Source organism: Strigops habroptila, chromosome 12 (genome assembly GCF_004027225.2).
Source record: "Strigops habroptila isolate Jane chromosome 12, bStrHab1.2.pri, whole genome shotgun sequence".
Classification (NCBI taxonomy): domain Eukaryota; kingdom Metazoa; phylum Chordata; class Aves; order Psittaciformes; family Psittacidae; genus Strigops; species Strigops habroptila.
The window spans coordinates 4,315,352-4,326,788 of NC_044288.2; the positions used below are offsets into that span (position 1 = coordinate 4,315,352).

Consider the following 11,437-nt stretch of genomic DNA (forward strand, 5'->3'; position numbering starts at 1 on the left):
CTGCCCGCACGGCTCTGGAAGAGCAGTACAGCGGCAGTGCAGGCGACCTGCCTCTCACAGACAACGCCGATGTTCCTTCTGTGTCCCATTCTCCCGCCCCAGCCCTGTACTGGAGCTCTTGAGGTTCTGGGAGAAGCTGGCACAGCCCAGGGCTGGTAAACCACCCCATGGTTCAGTGTGTGAGCAGGGAAAGGGGCAAGATCAGCCTGCAATGCCCAGTGGAAGGAAGAAACGAAGTGCACACGAGGTAGGAGAGCACAGAAGGGAAGAGCTCTTTATGCTCTGCAATTGGGGAAAAAATAAGATTTTTATTTAAAAATAATAACAAGCTTCTTAACCCTGAGCCTCACCTTGGGCACTGACACGTGAAAGTCACAGCCCAACCTTGCTGAAGTTCAGATTCTGTCACAGGAAGAGCTAATCCCACCCCAGCCAAAGGTGAGGCGGCTGCTGTACGTGGCCACCAAAACACAACCATCCCGGTTACCACTCGAGGTCTTCCCTGAAGAGAAGCAGGTGCCAATGTGAAGAACCCACCAGGAACACTCGGCAGGTTTCAGCTCTCACTCTGAGAAGGTGAAGTCCATGGGTGATGCTGGTCCTGTTCTGATTTGTGAGATCACCTCAGAAGTCCCAGCAGCGGGAGACCGGCTCCTGCTGCAAGTCAGTCTGGCACAAGACTTTGTGGTGGTCACTGCCCCTTACTCGTACCTGAAGCTTTTCTGGACAATTTCAAATCAACATCACAGAGCTTTTAGTAAAAGCCACCGATTCTGTCTTGGTTTCCAAGATTCTCAATGCCAAAACATTCACAATTACCGATTCATGTGCACCATCAACTTGTGCTCTCTCCATTTCCCCTTCCTCTCAGTCACTGCAGCGCTTGCTGGGGACTGACAAGCCCCAAGAGCAAGCAGGAAAAGAAGAGCCAAACATTGACGAGGGCAGAGGCAGAGCTGCTGGTTCTAACACACTCCTCGTATCGTGTAAAATCAACCTCCCTGATGGCACAGACGTGATCGACACGGCAGGACACCTCGCACGGGGCCAGGTCGTAGCTGACAGAGTTGAACTCATAGTACTGCTGCAGGGAGCGTGGATCCTGGGATATCCTCTCCAGCACTGTCTGCATGGAGCGTGCAGAGCCATCCGGGACCTGGAAGGCCTCTGTCAGCCGGTACTCTTCCTCCCATACTGGGAGCTCTTCCTCCATCATGTTGGCATGAGTTAGGTTCAAGTAGTAAGTCACCATGTCCTGCAGGGAGAGAAAAACAGGACGAGGACAAATCACGGCCCTGGAGTAAAACATGGGCTGGGCTCAGCCCCTCTCCCAGGGGCTGCGGGGCAGCACCACACACGTGTGCTCCCCACAGGCAGAGCAAACCCCTGCCCAGCGAGGGCTGAGCTCCCTCCCAGCGGGGGCTTCCCACTGTCACTGAGGACAGACACCTCAGTGAGGGCCTCGGAGCTCACCACAAAGGCATCCTGTTTGTACAGGGATGGCTCTTCTCTGCTCCGCTTTTCCCTGCAAACATCAGGAAATTGAGCCTGGCCTGTTATTCACTACCAGGCAGGGTTAGAGGAGTGTTACTGACTGAGGGAGGTCACCTTGTCAACTGTGAACAAACCGAAGAATAAAGTTTCACAGCTTCTGTTCTCAGTCTCTGCCCTTTCTCTCTGCCTCACTACCTCCCTAGCCTTCCACAGCTTATTTTAGCGTTCATGTCTTATGCTATAAACAGCATCTACAGAGCTGCTTTACCCATTGCAAAGAAAGGCATGAACACCCCATCCTCTACAAATAAGAGACAAAGGGAGCAGAAGCTGCCCCTACAATCCACCTCAATTCAGATCCATTTCAAATGAATCCATTCAGCAAGTAGGGAGGCCCAAATAATTTTCTAGATGGTTAAAAGTTTTTTTGAGGGGGTTTTGACAAGTGTGTGAGTCTTCCAAGAGCAGTTCTGCAATCCGTGTTACCTGGGTAGTAAAGCAAGTGCCAAAAGAAACTAGCTAAAGACGTGAAGAACACGACCAAACCTGCCCTGCACTGCCCTGGGGAACTAGTCCCAGGCTGGCTGTGGTCACCCTGCCTTTACCCACTGATGCTCCTACTAAATCCTTGTGTTACACAAGAGGCTGAAGCATCTTAGTTGAGCTCCTCTCCCACATAGCTGCTTGGCTCCTGTAGTCCTGCCTGTTAAAACCACATGGAGGAACTGAAGTACTGCCCTAGAACTGCAGCGTGCAGCATGTGGGGATCCCCTACCAACACCTGAAGGGTGTCTGGGTCGTAGTCGATCACCCGAATCCCAGGGTTGTTGGCTCCATTGTCCACTCCAGGCAACGTTGTTTTCCAGGGGGTCACTCCAGGGGCCAGGAACATGACATTGATTGGAGAACCTGAGCAGAAGGGCAAAACAACCCATGAATGGGAGACTTTGGATAGTGCCACACACCCTGTCCACACTGCAGTGAGCACCCTGCTGCAAACAGCAGCTCTGCCACCAGCCCGAGTCACAACAGTACACATACAAAGATCAGCACATGGAATAGCACCAGGGACCGAACGTGGGACTGCTGCAGCTGAGAGCTTTCTGCTGCCAAAGACTTGTGCAGCGAGGGCTGAGGTGGAAGAGAACCATGCTCAGCAAAGGAGACCAGAGCAGCACCTGTAACCTCAACACAGACTCATAACTCAGCTCTGATGTCTCAGCTGGTGTTCAAACCCCATCAATAGGGAGCAGGCAAGAAGTTGCAAGGCATTGAGAGGAAACGACAAAATCTGATGGCAAACGGGGAGGTGGAGATCAAACCCACTGTTGTCTCTTGTTGAGCAAAGCATTTCACAAGCCTTTACTGGCTTCTCAGCTGCATTCAGCCTAACAGCCACTGAAAACTCTCATTGATGGTGATTTTCCAACCAGAACCAGTACCTGTATCATTGTAAAACATCCGGAAGGTGTCCGTGTGGTGGTGCCCAAAGAACTGGGCAGCGATGACCCCGTGGTGCTTCTGCACCATTTGCAAGTATCGCTCATTAAAGCCGCTCCGGAACCAGGCCTTGCCTCGCTTCTTCTCGAAGAAGCCAGGAGGGACGTGCCCCACGATGTACACCTACAAAGGCAGGAGCTGCACTGAATGCAAAGCTCACACATCCCACTGGCTTGCTGTGACTGCACAGAGGAGAGAGCCGGAGCAGGATGAGCGTCCAGGCTGGGAGAAGCCTTCTACAAAGTTTATTCATTTCTTTCAATACCATTTCATCTGCTCTAGAGGCGTTGGTCAGTGTTTCTTCCAGCCACTGGAACTGCCCCGCAGGATCCTCCTCACCAGCTGTCTCATTGTTCTGGTCATAGTACAGATTGGTATTGAGGACAACCACTCGCCCCCTTGTCTTTGAGCCAGGCAGCTTCTCGCTGTAGAAAGCTCCTGAAAAATGCAACCAAGAGGGCAAGAGCTGGAGCTCTGGTCACGCTGCTTGCTGTGACCCCAGATCCCTTTGTTTCCACCCCTCTCAGCTCCCCTTGGCAATAGCCACAGCAGAGTCATCATCTGGACACACAGCTCTCAGGCAGGAGAACTCTGTGCCAGAAATCAGCATTAAATTGGACCCTTCCTCTGAAATACTCTATAAATACTATTGTTCTGAGCACAGAAGCAGGGAAAACCATTCATGGTGTTCCCCTAACCACCCCTACCCCTCAGAGTGCTGCCAACATGAGCTAGTGGTACCAAACCTGCTCTGAAGAGAGGAATGGAAGCATTGTTCAGCCAGGGATGCCACAGTTCAGCTGTTTGGTTGTAGATCCTGTGCTCCTTCCCTGGAAACTGATTCTTGGGATGGAAGTCATGATTGCCCATTGCCGCGTAGACTTTAGTATCTAGAGACAGAGAAAAGGAGGTGCAGAGGAATCCATGCTTGCTTCAGAGTTCCTCAGCACCCGAGGCACTCACAGGTTTGGAAAGAACAACCTGACTTGGGAGCTTTGCAAACAGCCACATGGTTGCATTGTCTGCAAAGAACATCCCTCCTTAGGACAAGCCACCCCAGAGCTACAGCTTTGCAGGTGAATCCATGAGCTCTCACCACCAATAACCCTCCTTCCCCCACTGCCGACATGGGTTAAGCTCAAAGAAATCTTGCAGCCTTTTCTGTCCCAATGACTAACTACAGAAATGTTTGTTTTCCTCCCTTCTGAGTTAACCTGAAACACTGAGTGCACATCAGACGCCTCAGTTCAGACACGCCTCATGTCATACAGCAACCAGGAAGAGCAAAAACAAGTCCCAACAACTACAGCCCTTCCATGCCCTTCCAATTCTGCCACTTCTCCACCCTGTAAGCTCTTCCCAGGAGACTGTACCCCTCTGCCCTTCTCATTCCCTCAAATCCCACCTGGAAATGCCTCTCTTATCAGAGAAGTCAGATTTTCTATCATGTGCAGAACCTTTTCTTCTCCGAGCTTCTCATTGGGGACGTGAGGAGTATCATCTCTAGAAAAACAAAAGCAGCACAGTCACTGTCTGTGACTAACAGGGCATAAGCTTAATGTGATGAGCCAGAGAGAGAAACTCGCTTACTTCTCTTTGTGCCTCCTAGAAAATAAAGGTTAATAGTTGAAGCTTTGGGGGCAGGAACCAGCACCGTGGGGACTGGCCAAGGCACTGGAGCCCGTTTTCAAGGAATTACTCAAAGTGAAAACATGCTCCATGTTATTCTACCTTGAAAATCCTATACACAAGCATAGGAAGCAGAAGCTTGCTCTGTCTTGGTGTGCTTAATAGACACTAAAGCTGGCTGGAAATACTGCAAGGAACAGCATTTTGTAATCTCAGGTCAGCATCTGATTGGCAATAGTGAAGCAAAGCTGCTTACACAGCTGTTTGAACAGCACAATAACAACTCTCATTCAACTGAAACAAGGGAATGCCTCCATTAGGAGACCTTGATCACTCCTAAGGCAGTGATTAAGGTCTGCCTCAGGAGTGTGGCAGGCACCTGCTTCTACCTTCTCACTGACAGGCTTATGGCATCTGGAGAAGACACTGGGCTGCCAATGAGCCCATCGAATGATGTCAAACAACTGGGCGAAATAGTTTGAAGGAAAAAGAAGAATCAACATAAAGTCATAAGGACCGATAACTATTTCTAAGGAGGAAAAAGCACCCGCAGAGACAGAAAACACAGGGTCAGGCAACAGCTCTGCAAACTGGGACTGGAGGTTACGGCAGATGACAGGTTGATGTTGCACTGTTAGAAGAAAAGCAAACATTACAAGAGGGCGTATAGACTCACAATAATCATGCAAAATACAGCTTTTACTGGCTGCAGGTGCTACTACTGTAGGCTAAGGCCTCCTGTGGAAGAGGGTACCCACTTCTGGAGACCATAGCAGGAGAAAACATGCTCCATCAGGGGAGGTTCTTCATACTTCTAAAGCAAAACAGCCCCTTGCTCAGACAAGTCTCCAGGTACCTCTCTGCTTTGAAAGAATCCCTCCCGGCCCCGGCCCATCCTCACCCGGTCCAGAGCACGAAGTCCGGGCGCTGCAGGAGGCTCCTCATGGCGCGGACCGCGGAGGCGAGCAGGCTCCAGGGCGCATCGCACAGGTAACTGCCCCAGCGCCCGGCGGCGGGCACGGCCCGGGAGCCGCCCGAGGGGCACACCTGCCCGGCGCCCGCCGCCGGGTCGTAGTCGGGGTCCCAGTGGAGATCGGTGATGTGCCAGAACCGCCCTGCCGCCGCCGGGACACGCCGAGGCTCAGCGGGGCAAGGGTGGGAGGGCTGCCGCCAGGCATCGCTCCGGGACCCCGGCCCGGACTTGCCTTACCTGAGAGAGCCGCGGCCAGCGGGCAGAGCAGGAGGAGCGCGGCGGGACGCATGGCAGGGTGCGGTGCGGTGCGGTGCGGAGCCGAGCCATCCTCGCCCTGCTCCGCCCCGCTCCGCCCAGCCTGCCCGCAGCGCGGCCGGGCAGCGCCCGCACTCAACATGGCACCGGCCGCTTCCCAGCGGCCTCCCCCTATTGGAGGGAGCCGGATAGACGGAGGGTGGCGACTGGCTGCGGGCAGCGGAACGGAGCCGCACGTTGGGCGGGAGCCGGCGGCGTGCGCGGGAGGGGTGTGCGGCCGCCGCCATGTGGAGCGGGCACGGTGCGGGCGGGGACGGCCCGAGGGGGGTCCCGGGCTGGGGCTGGGCTCGGCCGGGCAGCGCGGGGAGCCCGGGGCCGCCGGAGACGGGGGAGGTTCGAGGCCGCCGCGCCCCGTGATGGCGGCGGGGACGCGGTGTGTTACCGCCACCCCTTCACGCACTCCCTTTATCCCCCCCTCTCAGGTACCTTCGACACCGGGTACGGCAGCGTGGGCGCCGCGGGGCCCGCCGGCGGCTTCGGCTCCCCCGCCGGCACCCAGGCGGAGAAGAAGCAGGTAGGCCGGGGCAGGGCCGCGGGCGCGGGGCCGGGGGCGCGGGGCGGGCTCTCCCCGCGGCGCTGACGGCCCCGCCGGCCCGTTGCAGAGGATCCGCTCGCAGAACATCGTGCCCTGCACCGTGTCGCAGCTGCTGGCGGCAGAGCAGGTCGACGAGACCTTCCGGATCTGCGACGTGGAGATCTCGCAGGTGAGCCCCCCGCGGCGGGCGGGTGCGGGCGAGCTTGCGGGGCTCCCTGGGTGAACAAACGTCCCTGCTCCGCCGCAGGTCACCATCGTGGGGATCATCCGGCACGCGGAGAAGGCACCCACAAACATTCTGTACAAAGTGGACGACATGACGGCAGCCCCGATGGATGTCAGGCAGTGGGTGGACACTGATGTAAGTCTCAGATGCGCTTCTTTAAAAGCTTTTGGGAGCAGTGAAGGGAGGGAAGCTATAGGGTCAGGATGTCTCGACTGGGAAGGGACCTGTAAGGATCATCAATTCCGTGCTCCTCCCAGGACATTTGATCAAAAAGATGTGGTTTTTCTGAAGACGTTTTAGGGGTAATGTGTCTCTAAAATCCATGGGAGATGCTGCTGTAGCAGAGAGCACTGGTGCTGTACATGACTCTTGTCCTGTTTTGTAATTCACATGTGATCCTATGTTGAATCACATGATTTATATACATATATATGTGTATATATATACATGTGTATATATATATTCAAACATAAAAAGCTTGTATAACTTCTTAGAGTGTAGTCACTGAAGCTGAACTGTTACTTCATAGCTGAACTGAGAGATGTGTGCTCAGGGCTTCTGTGGAAATACAAAGAGAGCGAACAGAGATTTTCATAGAACCATGAAATGGTTTGGGTTGGAAGGGGCTTTAAAGCTCATCCAGTTCCAACCCTCTGCCATGGGCAGGGACACCTTCAAAGCCAACTGCCTTTTACTGCTGTAACGTGTATAGTGTGCTCCAATGAACAAATATTTTGTTCTCTTTTATTTATGGTTATGTTTATCTAACTGTTGTTACTGGACATGCCATTTGTGTTTGCTTGAGATAAGCCTCCTTTCCTAAGCCATCCATTCGGAAGTGGAACTATGAATCAGATAACCCTTCCTTTCCCCTTTCCCTCTCTATCAGGAGGCAGGTAGCGAGAACGTGGTGGTACCTCCAGGAACTTATGTGAAAGTCGCTGGTCATCTTCGGTCTTTCCAGGTAAGATCATGTCACCCATGTCTGGGTACCCAGGTCATGAGGCTGGAGACTGAGGACTGATGATCTGGCTCAGTGTTAGTGGGCTTCCTTTAGAATATCCACTTAATCGTGGTCTTTCCTCATCCTTTCCTGTGGACAAATCCTTGGATGTTTTTTTGCCAGGGCTGTGTTTAATAATACTTTAATTGTCCCTGAATGCAAAGGACAGAGGGATCACTTAAAATGCTGTTTTTCGTGAGCATGCTGTTTTCAGCAGAACAGAGCACTGGCTGACAGGTTCTTGGGTATTTGTGCTGTAGAGCTTAGGCTGGGTTTTGGTTAATGGGGATGCTTCTTGTAGCATATTATGTGAGGTGGTTGCCTCATAACTAGTAAGTGTATAGAATCGTAGGATAGTTTGATTTGGAAGGGAACTTAAAGCTCATCCAGTCCCAACCCCTGCCACAGGCAGGGACACCTTCCACTAGAGCAGGTTGCTCCAAGCCCTGTGTCCAACCTGGCCTTGAACACTGCCAGGGATGGGGCAGCCACAGCTTCTCTGGGCACCCTGTGCCAGCGCCTCAGCACCCTCACAGGGAAGAGCTTCTGCCTCAGAGCTCATCTCAGTCTCCCCTCTGGCAGGTTAAAGCCATTCCCCTTGTCCTGTCCCTACAGGCCCTTGTCCAAAGCCCCTCTCCAGGTTTCCTGGAGCCCCTTTAGGCCCTGGAGCTGCTCTAAGGTCTCCCCTTCAGGAGCCTTCTCTTCTCCAGGCTGCCCCAGCCCAGCTCTCTCAGCCTGGCTCCAGAGCAGAGCTGCTCCAGCCCTCGCAGCAGCTCCGGGGCCTCCTCTGGCCTCGCTCCAACAGCTCCACATGCCTCTTGTGCTGTTGTCCCAGAGCTGGACCAGGACTGCAGGGGGGGTCTCCCCAGAGCGCAGCAGAGGGGCAGGATCCCCTCCCTGACCTGCTGCTCACGCTCTGGGGGTGCAGCCCAGCATCAAACTAAGTCAGAATATTTTGGACTAGTTATATGCAGACAAGTTCTCTACCACCACCATCCCTGTTGTGGAGGGAATGGTTGGAACTGGCGCTTTCCTGCTTCTGTGATATTAATTTTTGTTCTTTGCTTTGTTCTTTTTCCTCCCTGAAAGAATAAGAAAAGTTTGGTGGCATTTAAGATCATGCCTCTGGAAAACATGAACGAGTTCACCACACACATCCTAGAGATTGTCAATGCACATATGATCCTCAGAAAAAACCTTATGGTACGTACTTGAAGATCCTGATTTGATCTTGGCTCTGACTGGGTCACTGCTTATCTCTCAGAGAGGGGGACCTCTTGGTTTGTTGGGGAAATTGTAGGCCACTTGTGGGACTGGAAAGCTTAAAGCTGGTGGAGCAGTGAAGGTGTAACGGGAATCCTGGCTTCCTTGGAGAGAGAGATTGTGTTGCAGTCTGTTTCCAGTGGTTTCTTTGGGGAATCTATTTGTAATTACTGAAACAACAGCGACTCTTTTCGCTGGTGTCACCACAGCAGTTTTACTCTTCTATTTCAGTCAGCATCAAGAGCACCTCAGTCGTTCGGCACTGGGATGGGTGAAGTGGGGGGCTATGGAGGAGGTGGCAGCCTGCCAGTGAACGGGCTCACAGCGCACCAGGCTCAGGTAGGTGCCAACAGCTCCGCAGTGGAGGCTGCTGCAGTGATGTAGGACAAAGCTCATTGACTCTTTGAAGATGGATAGTGCTTTCCCAGCCTTGCTGTCCATCCCTGATAGAGCAGCTCAGCTGTGTGCTCACAGTGGTTCTTGCTTTTCCAGGTGCTGAACTTGATTAAAAACTGCCCTATCCCAGAAGGTATGAGTCTTCAGGAGCTGAAAGTTCAGCTCCACAACATGAGCATGTCAACCATCAAGTAAGTCTATAGAAACGAAGGATGTTCTGGAAATCCAGGCAGTCCTTCCTGGAGTCTGGTAAAAGGAGGCAGGGAGGGAAAGCATGGGCAAGCCCTGATCCTTACTTGTGGAACAACGCTGGTAATTTCAGATGTTCCCAGTAGGACGCAGTAGTGAGCTTAGAATGAGCCAGTGGCACTTGAAGGAGTGATAAAATGCTTTGCTCCCTGTTTTCAATGACAGCTCAGTAGCAAACTAACAGCACCGGGAGTGCTTCAGTGTCTCAGCAGTAGCTTCTCTTGTTCAAGGCCTACCTTACTGTCTGCACGCTGATCAAAGCTTGGGAATAGGCTGTTTCTGTTCTGTTCTCCTTTGCTGTCTCTTACAACTTCTCCTCCCTAAGGCTTAGAAAACCAGTAGTTAATGGCCATTATCTTTCTGTGTTCTGGGCTCTTTGAAGCAGAGTGGTAGGTACTGCTTTTACTTGGGATGTAGGAGAGTGGTGGCCTTCCCCTGTGTGACAGGCAGAGTCCAAGAGCTGTTTGGGGAGCATGTTGCCATAGCTTTGGAGAAGTGCTCTGGACCTGCTGAGTGGCAGAGCAGCGCTTGGACTGCTCACAACACAGGGACACTGAGAACAACTTGGCAGATGACAGAAGGGAACAGTGGGGATGGGAAATCCTTGAGAGAAGGAGGTTGATAAGAGCTAGTCACCAATCGTTGGGTTGTTTTTCTCCTTCAAGGCAAGCCGTTGAATTCCTTAGCAGCGAGGGACACATCTACTCCACTGTGGATGATGATCACTACAAGTCAACGGATGCTGAGTGAAGCTACTTCCAGCTGGATTTAGTTCTAAGCAAATGCTTGGCCATATTTCAAGTTATCCTGCTGACCTTTGCGACATGGAAGGTGGTCTTTGCCCTTTCTACCCTCTGAAAGTCCCAGTTACTCTGAGCGCCTCCTCCTTCAAATTCAAGGACAAGCAGAACATGTAGGATTCTATTAAGTGGAGTCAATTAAATGCTGTGACCATGTGACTGAAAGCATGGACAGATGTGGGAAGACTGAACTCCTCAAAGCTCCAGCGCCTTCAGTTTGTATTTGACTCCTTAGAGGATGCCTGTGTTAGAAAGAACCTCTTTCAAATCTTGCCCTGTCTTTTGTTGCTAGAGCTGTTTCTCCTGACTCAGCTTTCATTCCATTGCCTTCACAAAGTGGGTAGCCAAGAGTAAGGCTCCACTGATGTACAGTAATCATGATTAGATTTTTCACTGGTTTAGTTTATTGCATTTAAAATCTATATTTGTACTATGAGGTGATCTTGTTACTAGAGCTTTTGGATGTTTCCAATAAACTTTTAACTTGGGTAGCCTTGCCTGCGTGTGGCTCCAGAGGCTTTTCTTCTTCCCTAAAGAACACTGTCTGCCTTGACATAACCTCCCCACGTGGGTAAAACCCAGCTCCTGCTTTTCTTTACCTGTAGTTCTTTTTCCCTTAGCTTTTGAAGTAAATGGCTTTAAAGGGTCACACTGAAGTAAATGTCTGGACAAATAATTACTTAGTACTAGTGAAGAAAGCGACACGTGTCAGTGTTGCAAATAGAGCCAGGATCGTTTCTGCCCAAAAGTACTTTAGCTGAAGATCAAATTCATTACATCACATGGAACAGGTTTTTCTTCTTTATCTTTGAAGCATAACATTACATTAGGAACTAGCAGGGTTGTTGCTGATGATGTATTAGGGTGGAGATAACAGGGTGCCCAGAGAAGCTGTGGCTGCCCCATCCTGGCAGTGTTCAAGGCCAGGTTAGAATGACTGAGATCCTCTCTGCAGCATTGGGACTCTGCCCTAGGTGCTGAGTCAGGAATAACATGAACTGAAAAACCGAACCCAAAGCTCTCCACTGGGAGAGGGGAAAAACCCAACAATTTG

At 51.9% G+C, this 11,437-nt stretch overlaps 2 protein-coding genes across 2 annotated transcripts; one reads left to right on the forward strand and one right to left on the reverse strand.

Annotated features, from left to right (window-relative positions):
• Positions 1 to 274: 274 nt before the first annotated feature.
• Positions 275 to 5,921, reverse strand: SMPDL3B (sphingomyelin phosphodiesterase acid like 3B). Its single transcript, XM_030504840.1, has 8 exons — positions 5,834 to 5,921; positions 5,525 to 5,738; positions 4,400 to 4,497; positions 3,741 to 3,884; positions 3,260 to 3,432; positions 2,937 to 3,117; positions 2,270 to 2,403; positions 275 to 1,255 (listed from the first exon to the last, which is right to left on the reverse strand). Exons 1-8 carry the CDS (start codon positions 5,883 to 5,885, stop codon positions 872 to 874), a joined length of 1,380 nt encoding a protein of 459 aa, XP_030360700.1. The 5' UTR covers positions 5,886 to 5,921; the 3' UTR covers positions 275 to 871.
• A 128-nt stretch (positions 5,922 to 6,049) lies between these two features.
• RPA2 (replication protein A2) lies at positions 6,050 to 10,879 on the forward strand. Its single transcript, XM_030504657.1, has 9 exons — positions 6,050 to 6,152; positions 6,334 to 6,425; positions 6,514 to 6,615; positions 6,694 to 6,807; positions 7,562 to 7,636; positions 8,765 to 8,878; positions 9,170 to 9,277; positions 9,431 to 9,525; positions 10,249 to 10,879. Exons 1-9 carry the CDS (start codon positions 6,137 to 6,139, stop codon positions 10,331 to 10,333), a joined length of 801 nt encoding a protein of 266 aa, XP_030360517.1. The 5' UTR covers positions 6,050 to 6,136; the 3' UTR covers positions 10,334 to 10,879.
• The last annotated feature ends 558 nt before the right edge of the window (positions 10,880 to 11,437 follow it).

Coding starts and splice junctions, on each gene's coding strand:
- SMPDL3B (XM_030504840.1), bottom strand. CDS start 5,885: ATGCGTCCCGCCGCGCTCCTCCTGCTCTGCCCGCTGGCCGCGGCTCTC. Junction 4,498..5,524: donor GACTTCGTGCTCTGGACCGG/GTGAGGATGGGC, acceptor TTGTTTTTCTAG/AGATGATACTCCTCACGTCC. Junction 3,885..4,399: donor GATAAGAGAGGCATTTCCAG/GTGGGATTTGAG, acceptor CTCTGTCTCTAG/ATACTAAAGTCTACGCGGCA.
- RPA2 (XM_030504657.1), top strand. Junction 6,426..6,513: donor CCCAGGCGGAGAAGAAGCAG/GTAGGCCGGGGC, acceptor GGCCCGTTGCAG/AGGATCCGCTCGCAGAACAT. Junction 9,526..10,248: donor ATGAGCATGTCAACCATCAA/GTAAGTCTATAG, acceptor TTCTCCTTCAAG/GCAAGCCGTTGAATTCCTTA.